Source organism: Canis lupus, chromosome 19 (genome assembly GCF_011100685.1).
Source record: "Canis lupus familiaris isolate Mischka breed German Shepherd chromosome 19, alternate assembly UU_Cfam_GSD_1.0, whole genome shotgun sequence".
Lineage (NCBI taxonomy): Eukaryota > Metazoa > Chordata > Mammalia > Carnivora > Canidae > Canis > Canis lupus.
Genome location: NC_049240.1, coordinates 30588079 through 30603928, shown reverse-complemented (window position 1 = coordinate 30603928; position 15850 = coordinate 30588079). Strand labels below are relative to the sequence as shown.

At 53.0% G+C, this 15850-nt stretch overlaps 1 protein-coding gene across 3 annotated transcripts in view; it reads left to right on the top strand.

Annotated features, from left to right (window-relative positions):
• The window catches only part of GLI2 (GLI family zinc finger 2), a 255721-nt gene that overhangs the window by 194538 nt on the left and 45333 nt on the right, over positions 1-15850 (top strand). For all 3 annotated transcript variants that reach the window (XM_038564918.1, XM_038564917.1, XM_038564919.1), the window contains one exon: positions 413-518. In XM_038564918.1, the coding sequence (XP_038420846.1) occupies positions 413-518 (106 nt within the window). The remainder of the gene's footprint in view (positions 1-412; positions 519-15850) is intronic.

Here is a 15850-nt window from a genome sequence, read left to right as displayed (position 1 = left end):
ATGGTTCTAGGTAAATATTTCCAGCCAGGGTGACTGCAGCATCCGGATGCTGTAACCCGGGGCTGCTCCAGCCACACGCAGCCGAGGCCGAGATGGGCAGCAGCCTGCCGGCTCTGTCAGGCCTGATTTGCGGCTGAGCCTGTAATCTCCCCGAGTTCAAAGAGCGCTTAGCTGCTTGTCTTTGTCAAGAGCGCGGTTGGGGATCTTTTATGTGAAAGATGTTGGATTCTCGGGCTGACTTTGATTATTTATTCATCCCCCTCCATGGGTGTGTGATAGCCAGGGCACCGCGGAGCCCCCTGTCCTGGCTACTCTTGCTCTGAAATTCATTGAGCTTTAAAGCCCTTTGAAAATTGCTTTTTGAGGGAGGGGAAAAGTTTTTGAAGGCCTGTTTCTCTCTCCCATTCCACAGTGCCGCAGCACCTTTTGCCACCGCTCCATGCTCCCTTCCCGATTGACATGAGACACCAGGAGGGAAGGTACCATTATGAGCCCCACTCTGTCCACAGCGTGCACGGGTAAGTTCTGCCCTTTGCCCGCCGCCCGGGCCTATAGTTACCTGCCACAGGTCGGGGTGGGGGGAGGCCGGCAGCCTCGGCCACCTGTCCTGCCTCTGTGTGTCTTTCTGGAGTTTCCGACCTGCACTGTCCTAAGCCGACAGTCACCTTCGCCATCAGGAGTGCACTGACCCAGGACCCTGCCTGAGTGTGTTGATGGGACGTGAACACTCAGCTCCCTCTGGTTTACCTGAGAAGGAAGCCCTGCTGGGCTGGCACATCGCAGCTGCCAAGGCTGCGGGCTGTCCCTGGGTATCCATAGCACCTTGAGGCTCTGTTTGCACCCATGCAGTGGGATTCCCTTCAGGTCAAAGGTCCTATATAAGTACGGTGACCTTAGGGGCGTTTGGGTGGCTCAAACGGTTAAGCATCTGCCTTGACCTAGGGTCATGATCTCCAGGTACTGGGATGGAGCCCCGGGTCGGGATGCCTACTTAGCGAGGAATCTGCTTCTCCTCCCTCAGCCCCTCCCCCGGCTCGTGCTCCTTCCTCCTTGCTCGCTCCATCTCAAATAAATAAATAAAATCTTCAAAAGAATAACTATGGCGACCTTAGTTATACGTTCTTACAGTACTGTAATTCATAGCACCCTTTTTATGTGTCCTGGTTTAAACACTATGCTATAGAGACACCCTGCTGCTGAGGACAAGCTCAGCATTACACTTTGGGACCTCCTCCCCGTGCCCTGCTTTGAGGCTCCCAGGTAGAAGGGGCGTGTCCAGTGCCATCTCACTAAACCTAATCCTGTCTCTCTTTATTCCCACCTGAGCCCTCGAAGCCTGCAGCCAATGTCACTTTTCTTGGTCACCACGACTCAAAGACAGCCCCACTCTACCCCATCCATTCTGCTTCCAGAGGGGAGGCCGAAACCTTTTCCCTACCCCCGCATCCCTGCCGCTCCCCACACCTGCCTTGGAGGGAGCCTACTGCAAAGGAGCAGGTGGCCCATGGACCCACCATCTCATCCGTCCACACCAAGATGCTGGTCACACACAGCCCTGCCACAGATTCCTATGCCTCCGCTCCTGCTGCCCACCTGCCTGGAATGCACCCTCCCCATGGGACACTGGGACCCCCCACATGAGTGGGCGCCCTTCCCCAGAATGATCTGTTTTCCCCCCTGCTCCCCAGCAGGCTCTGAGCTTCCTTCTCATTGCTGCCTTGCTGACAGCTGATACATAATAGGTCCACGATCAGTGTTTGCTTAGTGAGAGCACTGTCTGCGCGTCCCACCCATTGGAGACAGCCCATACTTCCTGCCTCTCCCAGCTCCTGTCTGAACGAAGTCAGTAAATTCTTACTGAGCACTCCCTGTGCTCAAAGCAAGCCCTGGGCCTGATCAGCAGGCCAGGGGCTGAGAAGGTCCCAGCCCTCAGGCAGCTCCTGTGTCTGCGCACCCATCACTGCCTCCCCACGGCAGAGCAAATTGGGGACCTTCCGTTTCTTTTTTAAAAAGCATCTTTCGCTTTGAAATAGTTGCAGACATGGGAAAACAATTGCAAAAATAGTACAAAGATTTCCATGATTCCCTCCACTAGGCTCCCCGGGGTTCATATCCTAAGTGACTAAAGACTGATAGAGTATCATTAAACTAACTTGTAAATCTTGTCCAAAGTTTCCTCAGCTGCCCCAATAAATGTCTTTTTTTTTTTCCGTGTTTGGGATGCAGTCTTTGCCATTTAGTGGTCAAACCTCCTTCAACCTGAGATGTAGTGGCTTAGTTTCTCTTTTACAACCTGGACCCTCTTGAAGGCCAGTACAAAATGTCCAGTTGTCCTCAACTAGGGACACTTGCCTGAATTTGCCTCAGATTAAATGCAGAATAAGCATTTGGGAGAATAATACCCTAAAAATTGTGTGTGCCCTCCCTAGTGTGTTGCATCAGGAGGCACATGATGGCAATAGTTCTCGTTCCTGGAGATGTTCATTTTTCTCATCACTAGAGGTCACTTAGTTAAGGTGAAGTCTGCTGGGTCTCTCCACTTTAAAGATGGTCTCTCTGTAATTAGTAAGTTCCTGGTTGGGGCTGACATTTGATAATATGGAAATATCCTGTGTCTTATCCTATTTTCACCTACTAACTTTAACATCCATCGTCGGTTCTCGACAGAAATCCTAATTATTAGTATTGTTCAAATAGTGATTTTCTTTAAAATTTTTATTTATTTATTCATGAGAGACACAGAGAGAGGCAGAGACACAGGCAGAGGAAGAAGCAGGTTTCCTGTGGGGAGCCCAATGCGGGACTTGATCCCGGGACCCCAAGATCATGCCATGAGCCAAAGGCAGTTGCTCAACCACCGAGCCACCCAAGCATCCCTAAATAGTGATTTTTATTTCTATCACAGCTTCCACATTTTTTGCCTGGGATTCTCCTGTAAGGAATAGTCTCTTCTCCCTCATTTCTTTCTTTCTTTGATCATTTATTTATACCAAATAAATGCATGGCTAGTCGTGTTATCCTGAGTTATACTCTGTCATTGTCACTATTTCCGTGTGGTTGAAATGGTCCCACATGTGGGCAATTGGGAGTCCCTTCAAGTTGTCTCCCCCAGGTCCTTTCAGATGTTGTAAACTTCACATTTCATGTCAGTGCATGTGGCTGGTTCTCCCTTGACTAGGGCCTGCTGCTGCAGGCACCCTGTGCCCGCCTGGCAGGTGATGGGGCCCTTTCAGCCTTCTGCCCATCCCTGGGCCCCTGCGGCTGTAGGTGCTGAGACCACAGCTCTGGCAGCTATCTTTGGGGGTGGGGGGCGGTGCACATGTTTGGAGCTAGTTGGTCCCCCAAAATCCCTTACTTGGTGGCATCTGAGCATTGAAGGAGAATCACGGAGCTGAGTTCCCATTTGGGAGGGGGTTGGAAGTGCTGACTTCCTGCTCTTGAGAAATGTTGGGCTGGCTCAGTGACACAGACCCTGGGCACAGCAGACCCACAGGGAAGCGCCCCCTGCAAGGGGCCAGGTGCTGTTCGGAGATGTGCATGGTGCTGGTCATTCCCTGAGGGCATGATCCACATAGGATGACATCACTGTGAGGTGACTTTCTTGGCTCAGGTGTCCCCACATGCTAGAGACCTCAACAGAGCTATGAGTAGACCCCACCATTGATGACTTACCATTTCTCCTAATAATCCCGACCTACTGACCAGACTCTGTTGTACATACTTCACTCATCTCCCCTAACCCTCTCACAACCCTGTGAGGTGGACTTTTTGTATCATTCCATTTTACAGGAGGAGGAACTGAGGCAGCAAGGAGACATGAAATACTAACCAGCAGGGTTGCCTACTTACAGAGTGGGAGGGTTAGAAATCCAGTTACAGCCTTCTGAGCCCAGGCCTCTCTCTTGGGAGCACATGGATGACCACCGGTCCCCTGGGAACCTGTTAGGAATGTGGATTCTGAGGCCCTTGGCCCCACTGATGAGTCTGAAATACTGGGATGGGACTTGTATTTGGTGTTTAACATGCCCCCCCAGGGATAGGCCCGGGCACTGGATAGGGAGCCCTCTGTGCCATCCCCGCCTTGGGCTGATAGAGAGCTAGGAGGCCATCCCTGAGTCTTCTCCAGGCTTTGCCATTCACCAGCTCTGGGTTGGATACAAGTCATGTCCCCTCTCTGGGCCTGCTTCCTTCCGGGCCAGCGAGGGGTGAGAGCACCCAGAGAAGTAGAAAGTCTTAATGGCAAGCAGCAGAGGTCTGGCCAGGCCAGTGGGCCTGTGGAAGTGACCTTGTCACTCACTGGCCCGGATGGCTCTTAAAATAGACTCGATACCTGAAGGGGGTGTATCAGTCTCCTGTTGCTGCTGCAACAATTACTCAGAGGCTTAAAAGAATACTCAGTGTCTCTCAGACAGTTCTGGAGGGCAGAAGTCTGAAGTAATGAAGGAAGCCAAGGTGTTGGCAGGGCTGGTTCCTTCTGGAGACTCCAGCAGAGACTCTGTTTCTGTGACTTGCCTAGTTCCTAGAGGCCACCTGTGTTCCTCAGGCGGGGACTCTTGCCTCTTGTCACATTGCCTTCTTCTCCCCTGCTCTGTCCTCACATCCTTCTTCCTCTTCTGTAATACTTCTCTCCCTCTGCCTCTCTTCCAAAGACACCTGCAATGGCTTTTTGAGGGCCCACCCAGATAATTGAAGTGAATCTTCCTTTCTCAGGATCCTTAACTCCATCACATCTGCAAGGCCCCTTTGCCCTAGAAGGTTACAGTCACGGATTCCAGGGATTAGGGCATGGACATCTCTGGGGCTTATGTGGGATCACTGAGCCCCAGTGGCCAGTGTGGCATCACCCAGTAGAATACAATAAAGGGTGTTAACAGCATGTGCAGGGCCTCCGAGGAGGCTGGGCTCTACACAGGAGGCTGGTGTGCAATATTAGGTTCGCCTTCCTGATGGCCTTGTGAGCATAGATGCTGAGCTCCGAGAGGTGCACCAACTTGCCCGTGTCATCCCTGCAAGGGAGACATGCTGGCCTCCCCTCCCCAGCCAGGGAGGGGCTCTCCTGGTTGACACCCCAGTGATGGGCAGCAGCACTGTATTCCCAGAGCACCCTGCTGGGGTGGGGTCCAGGGGCTCCCCACTAGCCTCAGGGCGGTTGGTCCCCACCCAGCCACGGAGGGACACAGCGAGTGCTTCGGGGAAGGCCTGGTGCTCTGGAAAGTCCACCCCTTCACCCTTTCCCACTGGTGCCTCAGGTGGGAGAGGACGAGGCCTACAAGGAAAAAATGGCCCCAGTAGCTCCAGCTTCTGTGATTAATGCGGTTGGAGGCTGGTGCAGCGCCGGATCCATCAAGCCTCTGCTGTAGCCCACGCCTCCTCTGCGGCGCCAAATGTGTCTAATTACACGAACATTTGCGCAGCAAATGAAGTGCGGTGTCGTCTCTTGTCAGCCTCAGTGGGGGCCTCCGCCTCCTGCTCCGTGCCAGGGCCGCTGCCCCTTGGCTCTCGGGGAGCTCGCAGCCCTGGCATCGGGCGCCTTGTGCCCACCACGCGTGCTGCTCACCCTCCCATCAGGGCCACAGGAGTGCTCTGTCACCAGCCCTGCCCGGCTCCCTGGCCGTGGCCCCCAGGGCTGAACTCCCCAGCCTTGGGAGAGCTTACCAACCTGAATGATGAACCTCAGTTTTGTCATCTGTAGTAGGGCGCAGTGTTAGAACCTACCCCATCTACTGGGTTATTGTAAGAGTTCGAGGGGTTATGTAAGTAGAACTAGTCAGAACAATTTGGAAACATTCAGTTGCTATTTGCATTTGCTTACGGGGTGGAGGGAGTGTCACTGCAGGCCCAGAGACGGCCATGTGGCCGAGGCAGGCCGTGGCATGACCTTCAAAGAGGATTCTCTTGGTGGCAGAAGAAGATGGAAAACAGGACCGAAGGAGCACCATTGGGGATGGAGAGAGGAGGGGTTTTTTTTGTCCCAATTGAAGAATCTGGACTTTATCTTGGCAACCAGGAACAAAAGGGAGTGGTCAGATTTATTTCCAGGGCACCTGTAGGAGCAGTTAGGGGATGGATTGGGGTTGGGGGACACAGCAAAGGGGCCTGCCAGAGCTGTCACCATGTCTCAGTGTCCAGGCTGACGACCTTCCATCCTCACAGGCCACTACACAGGGAAGAGTGGGGCATGGGGTTCAGCGTGTGGAAACCCAGCCAGCATGCGGATGGCGTCTTCATAGATGCCTCTGCTCCATCCCAACAGAGCCACCTTTCCCCATCCCCTGGCGATAATAAACCCGCAACAGGATTTGCCTAGCTCGCTAATGCTCAGGTGGTTCTAGAAGAGTAAACGGCACCGCCCTTGGACTCCTGGGCAGCATTTCTGATCTGTGTAAGCCACAGTGATGGGGAGATACATGGTAGAGGGGTTGTTCTTGTTGGTCAGGTGGGGTTCTCCCACCTTCCTCACGGGGATACGATCCTGAGAGTCCAAGAGTCCCTTCTCAAGGGCGAGAAGAAAAGGCCAGCCAGTGGACGGGGGTAAGCACTCCCTGCAGACGTTCCGTAGCCTTTTGACTGCTGGTGGCAAAGGGGACCTCTTGGGATCCCCTGCTGCCCCCTGCCCCTTGGAAACAAGCTTCCCGGTATTGTGGGGACAGATTGAGGCATGGCATGGCAGGGGCCCTAGCTGGAGCTCTCTGTTTGCCCCGAGCAGGAATGAGGGCTGCCCTGAACCAGGATCAACCCATGTCCCTTCGGGGAAAGTAGAAGCTCCTGTCCAGGAGGCTGGGGTCGACCTTTGACTCCCCATGTTACTTACAGAGTCCTTCTCATCCCAGCCCTGCCCTGGGGCTTCAGAGAGGACCAATTCCAGCTGCTTCCTGCCCAGAAGGGTTACTGGGACCATCCCGTGCTGCAGCTCTCATACCTGGCTGCAACTCAGGTGTGTCTTAAAGATGTACATTCCCTGAAGTTCTGGTTCTTTCGGGCTAGGGTAAGTACTGGGTATCTGCTTGTTTACCCACAGGCCAGAGTTTTATTATACCCAAGGAAATAGGCCCAGACCTGTGTGTTGGCTTTCCAGAGTCATCGAACCAGCGGGATGTAGGGCTTTTATTTCCCTCAATGATATTGACTTCGAAGTATGGGGTGTTAAAAATCCCCTGGTTCCTTTTTATCACCCATTCATAGATGCAGTGTGCACAAGTTGACCTAAATCTTTCCATATTCTCAGCTCGCAAAAGGGGATGAGCATATGGAGTGAGGGCAGCTACAACATCTCAACCACAGGAAGGACAGTCCCCTTCTCTGTCCTCTGGCCTGGTTCCACACCTGACCTCTGACATCCATGAGCCCCAGCACCTGGCCAGACTCTAGATCTGACCACCACTAGTCGCTCCCCTGCAGACCACTTGATCTTGAGCTGTAGTTGTGAGCAGGGTCCCAGCGGTCACGCCCCAAGGCCACCCTGCAAGGCAAGGAGAGAGGAGGAGGGGGTCTTGCTGGGGACAGATGGCTCTGGGGCTTAGCTATCAATTCATGTAAAGTCAACATGCTGGCCCAGGTACTTGAAGAAAAAAGGAAACGCCAGCTGGTGGGTGCGAGGGCCTCCGCCTTCCCACCATCATCTGCACACTTTGTCACCCGTGCAAATTACCCAGAGCCCCCTGGGAGAGCTGTTAAGGATGTCTGAGGCCACCTCATCCTGGTGATTGCATACTAATGGGGACGTTCAGCCCCTCTCTTGGTGTGCTGCACTTCACAAAGTAGTTGGTCTGCTATTGCTGGCTGAGCTCCTGAACCTTCTAATCTGGAGGGATTTGAAGATGGTTTTTCCCAAGGTCAGTGTTCCACAAAGACCACACCAGCTCGTCGTGAGATTAATAAACAACACAAGCCCGAGCGGCCTGTGTCGTCCCGGGCCCCTGACAGCCCTGTTCTTGGCCAGTCACCGCAGGGCAGAAAGATAGTAATATTCTCTCCTTGATTCTTGGCACCACACCACTAGGTTCACGGGTTCAGAGAGAACTGGCTCTGTGTTTTGCAAGGAACATTCTCTTCCCTCAGCAAATGTGTGTACTTCTTTTCAGAGATTTGTGGGAGAAAGGAAGAGACTATAGGAGGGCGTGTCTGCCTGGCTTCTGAGCTAAGTTGACCACCGGAGGCCTTGTCCTCCTCCCTGGAGTCTTAGCTGTTCTTTCATCTCCAGCGAGCACTCCTTCAAACCTGCTGTAACTGGGGCCCCTGGGTGGCTCAGTGGTTGAACGTCTGCCTTTGGCTCAGGTCATGATCCCGGAGTCCTGGGATTGAGTCCCACATCAGGCTCCCTGCATGGAGCCTGCTTCTCCCTCTGCCTGTGTCTCTGTGTCTCTCATGAATAAATAAAATCTTTTTAGGGGATCCCAGGGTGGCTCAGCAGTTTGGCACCTGCCTTCGGCCCAGGGCGTGATCTCGGAGTCCCAGGATCGAGTCCCACATCAGGCTTCCTGCATGGAGCCTGATTCTGCCTTTGCATGTGTCTCTGCCTCTCTCTCTCTCTCTCTCTCTCTCTCTCTCTCTCATAAATAAAATCTTTTTTAAAATAAATATTTTTAAAAAATTAAAAGTAAATTTAAAAACCTGCTATAGCTGACTACCTCTTCAGAGCCACTAGATAGCAGGGAGACTCAGAGCCCAGAGACCGCTGGGACTAGGCAGCTGGTGGGGCAGCTGGCCCTCCTCCCATGGCTGTCTGAGGATCAAGCGGCAAATAGGTATAGAACCTTGGCTCATGGTGATGTGAGTGGCCCTTAGAGACCCCTGTGAACAGCAGGATGCTGGGGCCAGGGTAACTGAGGTGCACCCCCAGCAGCCTGGGGCTGGCCCTCTGGATTATACCACGTAGCCCTCATCTGCACTCTGTAAGGAGGACAGCATTGTCACTCTTGCTTGCTAAGTGGAAAAACTGAGACACGATGAGGTTGACTGCTTTCTCTAGTGACATCCGCCTAGTAAGTAGCAAAGCTAGGACTGGAACCTGAGCAGTTTGCCCCCAAAAGGCCCCTTTCTGCACTGACCCCTCTGCTAAAGACTCTCTTGGCTCCAAGAGCTTCAGATTCCCAGCTCCAGGAACGTGCTCTGCGGTGTGGGACAGACAGCTCATTTATAATGGAATCTGGCCTGTAAAAGTTTAATGAGGAGCGTGTCTGATAAGCAGGCCTGCTCTTTGATCTTTGCTGAACGCCAGCCCCTCGCAGAAGTGGAGCTGCCTGGCTCTGGGCTTTGGAGAGAGTCCGTGTGGTCAGCCCAGGGCAAGGGGGGCCCTGGGAGTGAAGCAAATCTTGATGTGCAGAAATGAGGTGGGTCTGCAGTGGGGGAGGGCATGTGGGAGGGCATGTAAAGCAGGTGTGGAGAGGGGCTTCCTGGTGGAAAGGTTCTGTGGGGTTGAGAAGTGGTCTATCTGGTTCTTCTCTGACCCACTGGGCCCCCATCCCGGCATAGCCCATCCTGCACCCCCAAGATGTGGGCAGAATGAGGTGAGGCCAGGGTTCAAATCTTACCTATGCCTTTATACCCTGTACGTCCTTGGGCTGGTTGTTTAATTTCCATGATCCTTGGCTTCCCCATCTCTAAAATGGGGATACAACAGTACCCCATGGGGTGGTTTCGAGGTTTAGGTGTATGTAAAGCACATAGAAGAACCCCTGCTACATAGTGAGCACTGGACAATGGTTTGCTCTGTTCACCTTGTGTTCTGGTTGTGAAACCAGAAGTAAATCCGCATTTCATTCCAGGCCCCTGCTGGGTGCTGGGCAGATGAGATCATCATATCTAGTCCCCCCAATACCCTGTAAGGTAGGTGATAGTCTCCCTAAGTCGTACAGCAGAAAACTAGAGGTTCCCAGGATTTAAGAGCTTCCTAAGATCATTCAGCTAGCAAGTGAGGCTTGAGCCTCAATCCTGAGCTTTTTCTCTGTGCCGTGCATGCCCTTGGAGAGCAAGTGGCACCTTATTGCAAGTCTTAGGGCTATAATTGGTTATCCTGGCTGGCAGATGTGGGAACGGAACAATGATCGACCCAAAGGAATTCAACTCTAGGAGTAAAATATCAGTGGGATAGAATGGCCTTTGAGGTGGGGTCCTGTCCCAGGGCACACATCCAGGGTGTCCACTCTGGGTGGAAGCTGATGCTGGTGCCTAGAATGCCCAGTTCATTACTGCTGGATTTCCCGTGTCCTAAGTGCTGTCGCTGGAGGTCACTCCTGCCAGCCTTGAGGGGATGCTTGAGCAGTGCTCCACCCCGAGGCCTGCTGCTCTTTGAGCGCCCATGGAGAAAGAGAAATACTGTGGGCACAGTGGGAGCCCCTTCTCCCATTCTCTCCTGCCGGGAGCTGCGTTTCTGACGTGTGAACTTGACCTGCCCTGCCCAAGCAAGTAGGGTTTAGCTGTTGATTTAACTCAGGTGGGGACATTCTTTGAGCTAATTCGTCTGACATCACCCAGCCCGTGCCTAGGATGTGTCAGCCTTGTGTCAGGTGTCGGGCATACAGGCCCAAGGAGGCCCAGTCTTGCTGCCCACGCATATCTCATGGTCTTGGAGGGGAAGGAGGAGAAATGGGGTGGTTACAGAGTGGTGTGCTGGAAAGAGGGGCGGGAAGCCCAGAACACTAGGAAGCCAGGAATGGAACACATTTGTACCAGGAGGAAGGCACATGGGAGGACTGTCTCTCCCCATCCCACCCCTAGCGCCAGCCTGCCCTGAGGCTCCGCGCTTTTCTTGGGGTTGCCCCCTTCCAGAGAGGGGCCTCCACACCCAGGCAGACAGATGCCAGTATGAAAGAGGAGCTCTTTTCAATGTACCCACTAATGGACTCAAAAGTTTGGTAAGAATCAGCAGCACACCCACCTCTAAGAAGACTTTTATCTAAACTATTTGGGATTATCCATCTAGTTTTGACAGGCATCCAGGAAAGGAAATTCCACACACCCCTTTGGCAGGCCAGGCCAGAGTTTAAGAATCCTCATTGTGGAGGAGTTTCCCTGTGTGGAGCCCACCCGCCTCCGCCAGACTGATTTTCTCATGGCTTAAACCCAGACCCCTAGGGCAGCGTAAGGAAACCCCTCCTTTTACTGAAGGCTTCTCCCACCCCAAGACCACATGTCTCACTCCTCCCATGGCCCCCCTGCCAGCCCCCTTGCACTTGCCCCCTGTGATAGGACAGTCCCCAGAAAGCCGTGACTTTCTGGAAGATGCGGCTCAGCTGTGCTCAGCCAAGGTTGGCTGTTCTTACGGACAAAGGCCTCACATCCCCAGAGGTTTAACCCACACCACAGGTCACCTGGAGAGGCCCTAATCCAGGCCAGGTCCCCCAGGGCCTCTTCCCCGGGGCCAGCTGTGTTCCTGCCTCACCACCCCCCAACACATGGCTCAAATCCAAGATCTCTTCCCCCACCCCAGCTCAGTGTAAGCCATCACTTTGCTAGGGAAAAACATCTCCTTGATACTTCCTTCTGGTCTTTTTATGCTTTTTAGTTTTTATGTTTCAAAAAGCTGATAACCTTCCTATCCTTCTGTTCCAAGGGGGGAAAAAAGTGATAAAGGGTGGGCAATTGAATTAACCCCTCTTGCCTGTGTGGCTAGACCTTAACCAAGTCCATGTGTATGGCCTCCTTTGTAGGCACACTTTTATAACCTAATTTCCCTACCAAAACATCAGTGTTTACTCAGTAAGAAATCTGCTCTTTGTCAGCCGAAAACAGTGATTTCTTTATTATGGTTCTGCGTAGGGAGTGACAGCTGAGAGCTGGCGCTCGGCTGGGTCTGGTGGAGTGTGCGGGTCTGTAAGGGGAACAGGGTGAGCGGAGGGTCGAATGGATTGCATGTGTAGAAAGACGTGTGGCAGCCTCAGAGCAGGCCTGTCGGATGGACTGGGGCTGGCCACGAGGGACCCTGGGCAGCAGACAGATGGAGCGGCCAAGACGAGCCCCCTGGGTGACAGGGAGACGACCACTGAGCCCCAGAGGCTTCCCAGCAGCCCACACAAGTTCACGACCAGCCCTGCGGTTGCTCCGCTCTCCACCGCAGAGCCCCCGTCCACTCAGCCTACTTCTAACCAGCAGCCAGCCATCCTCTTTCAGGTTTAGGCTTATTAAATATTGAAGACATACAAAAGGAATAGCAAAAAGCATGGGTAAGATATAAAGGGTAATGATATCATACACTGTCATTCCGTGCCCGGCCTTGGGACTGGGGGACATGCCAGTACCTTGGAGGTCTTGTGTGCCCCTCCACTGTCCTGCCCCTGGGGCTCCCCCTCCCACCATGCTCTGGGATTTGGAGTTTCCCATCCCCTTGCACCCAGGACAGTTCCACCCCAGGTCTGACTCCCCCAACAACACATTGTTTAGGTTCGCTTTGTGTGCTTGATGTAACCAGAATCATTGCAAGTGTATTTGTTGGGAAACTACTTTTGTGGGTCAAATTATGTTCCAGAGATTTGCCCGCTAATGCATGGCGCTCTTTCCATTCATGAATTTGCACTACTCCGAAGCAGTCTGCATTGACAGGTATCTGGGCTGTGTCTTTGTTTTGGCGATTTTGAACACTATTGCGGTGAATGCTCTTGCACCGTCCTCTGGGCCCCCTGTGCAGCTGGCTGTTCTTTAGAGTAAATGCGTGTCTGGGAATTAAATCGCTGAGTCATGGAGTATTCACATTGTAACCCCAGATGCTGCCAGACGTTTGCTTGGGTGGTTTAGCCACCAGCAGGGCTTGAGGGTGCAACTTGCTCCACATCCTTGTTACCAGGGTAATGTCAGCAACATTTAAATTTTTGCCATGATTTTGGTATCTCCTGTGATTTGGATTTCCTATTTCCCTTATTACTGATACAGCTGAGCATCCTTTCCTATGTTTATTGGCCAATGTTTCCTTCCTGTGAGGTGCCTTTTGAGCTCTTTTGCTCATTTCCGTATGGAGTTGCCTTTTTCATATTGATGTGAATAAGCTTTTTATATATTAAGGCATTTTGTTCCATAGTGAGTTATCTGTGTTGCAAATATCTTCTCTCAGTTTGAGCTTGTTCTCTTCATTCCCACAGTGGAGTGTCTGGCTGAAGAGGAGTTCCTTTCTTAACCCAGGTCCCTTTTTTATTGGCATTTCCTTCATGGTTTGCCCCACACATTCTCCTTCCATCAGCTGTGAGGTCTGACTTTTGGCACCTGGACCCTGGTAGCTATTCCCCGATATGATCTGCTCTTTGTTCAGCTATTCTCAGAACACCAGGCCTGCACCACTCACTGCCTCCTTTCTATTTCTGTACAAGAGTTGAGACACAGTTTCAGATGCCACCTCCTGCAGGAAGCCTTCTCAGATTGCCACAACAGAGTGAATAACTTCTTCCCTCCCACCCTTCTTTCTGCTCTGGCACCTTGTATACTGTCTGTAGTGTATACTAGTGTATACTAATTGTAGTGACCACTTTCCTCCATGACCCTAGAAGTCCCAAGACCTGTGATTCTGTTAAGGCCCTGAGGTGAACTGTAGGCTTAGGGGGCTGTGATTTCCTGAACTGATGGCTGGATCTGGGGTGCTCCCCCAAGATCATCACTCTAACAGCTTGTCATCACCACAGCCTCATGGGGACTTATGCTCTCTGCTGGGATCTGGGCAAGTATGGGTTCAAGGTGAGCCCTGGGGAGGTCAGAGTTGACCAGACGCACCTGGTGCAGCACTCGACAGCCAATTTTTTGACTTCCTAGGTGTGGGGTGCTGGCTGAGTCTTCCTGGGACCCCCAGCTCCCCACCTGGTTCCCTCCGCACCCGTGTTCAGCGAATGTTGGCTGACTGAGGGAAGAGTGCATGAACACATGAACAAATCAGTGAATGGCTGGATGCTGGAGGGCCAGGCCCTGCTTACAGTTAGCCTTTTTGCTGATTTATAGAGCCTCCCCACATGGGCATGGGGCAGCCCAGATGCCTTGGAGCTTGCAGATTGTCATAAAAAATGAATCGGGCTCTGATTTAAAGACAGGGCGGTTCTCCAGCACTTTCCAAAAGAATTCAGCGTACATCTCTTTACAGTTGCAAATCCCCGTGGTGTATTTTAAAAGGGACTTGATTTCTGGAACTTTTAAAATTAACGTATGGAAGTGTGGTGAGCAAGCTTGCCAGTGTTCAGTTTCACATACCCCAAACCAACCAAACAGCAAAGCAGAAAACAAAACCCAAACCAACAAACAAAACCCTTGCAGAAGAGACTGACCTCTGCCCAGAAGAGCTCATTGGAGCTCTGCCCACCAGTAGGCCTAGGGCAGCGGGTGCCAGCTTCGCTCTACAGGGATGCACTGGTGAGAGCAGACACATGCCTGCCCTGCTCACAAGGGCCTGATGCTGAGGAACCCCAGTTTGAGGAGGAGAGTAGCTCAGAGCAGGAAGGCCAGCTTTGGGGTATTAGTTTCCCTTCTAGCAGATCAGTGGGCCCAAGGCCAACTGCCTAGTGTTGTTGAGAAAGTGGGTGCCTGGCCCTGAGCCCCTGGGCGGCAGCACAGCGGTCATAGCCTCCCCCCACCCCGAGCCCTCTGACTCCACCCATGGCCCTGTGATCCTGGTGGGTGGTAGCATCTCAGCCCAAAGGCAGGATGAGGACATGCGAGCAAGCGGTCCCTGGGGCGGGAGGGGTTGGCGTGTCAGGGCTGTGTGCAGGGCGCGTTCAGCTATGGGGAGCCAGTGACCGTGTAATCCAGGCAGCGGGGGGGAAGGCACACTCCAGAATCCAGAGAGCATGCTCAGAAGCCCTCCTTCTCTGCCAGCGTGCCGCTGATGGAGCGCCTCCTGGGGGCTAGGCCACGCCAAGAAATAACACACAGGCCCTGCTCTCTGCGAGCCGACGGCCTCGGAAGAGGGGTGACCGTAGTAATGATGGTGATGTCAGTACCTCCCGAGGGCCTGCTCCACACCAGCACACTATGCTGTACGTACTGTATCGGCTCCTCACAAGTCGCCACGAACTCAGTGGCTCAAAACAACAGGAATGCATTCCCTCACGGTTTGGGAGATGAGCAGTCTAACATCAGTATTGTTGGGTCGAAATCCAGGTGTGGGCAGGGCCATGCTTCCTCTGCAGGCCCTAGGGGAGAAGCCATCCCCTGCCTCTGCCAGCATTCCTTGGCTTGTGGCCACGTCCCTCCAGCCTGTGCCCCCGTGGGTACACTGCCTCCTCTTCTGTGTCCCTCTGCCTCTGTCTTATAAGGACCCTTGCTCCGGCATTTAGGACACCCCTGACAATCCATAACCTCCTCCTCTCAGCATCCTTATCTTAATCACATCACAGAGTTTTTCTTTTTGCAAATACAATAGTATTAACAAGGGATCCGGAAGGACACAGATGCATCTTTGAGAGGTCAAGGTCAGCCTCCATACTTAACCTCCCTCCACTTCCCAGTATGTGTTTGTAAGAGTGCCATGGCGATTGTTCTTTGTAGACGAGCGCACGGGTTTAGGGGGCACAGGAATTGTTCCAAGCCACAGAGCTAGGAGTGAGCTGAGATGGAACCCAGGCCTTCTGCCGCAATGCCTGCGTGTTGGACACACTCACTGCTTCATTTCTTCATTCTCCCCACCATTCATGCAGGAGCCGCATGTTGAGCATGCTTTCCAAACACCTGATGGGCACAGGAGCAGGTGCTGGGGAAGCAAGTGAGCAGGGGGGTTACCCAGAGCTTGCTCCCTGGCTGCCGGTCTAACTAAGCAGGAGACAGGCCCTGAGTGAGCTCTTCATGGCAGGTGCCCCCTGCTCGGCCGGGAAGCGGGTCCAGAGAAGGAGCTGTCCTCCACAGGAGCGTCTTGCGGGAGCCCTGACCTCCATGTGGGGTTGGGAAG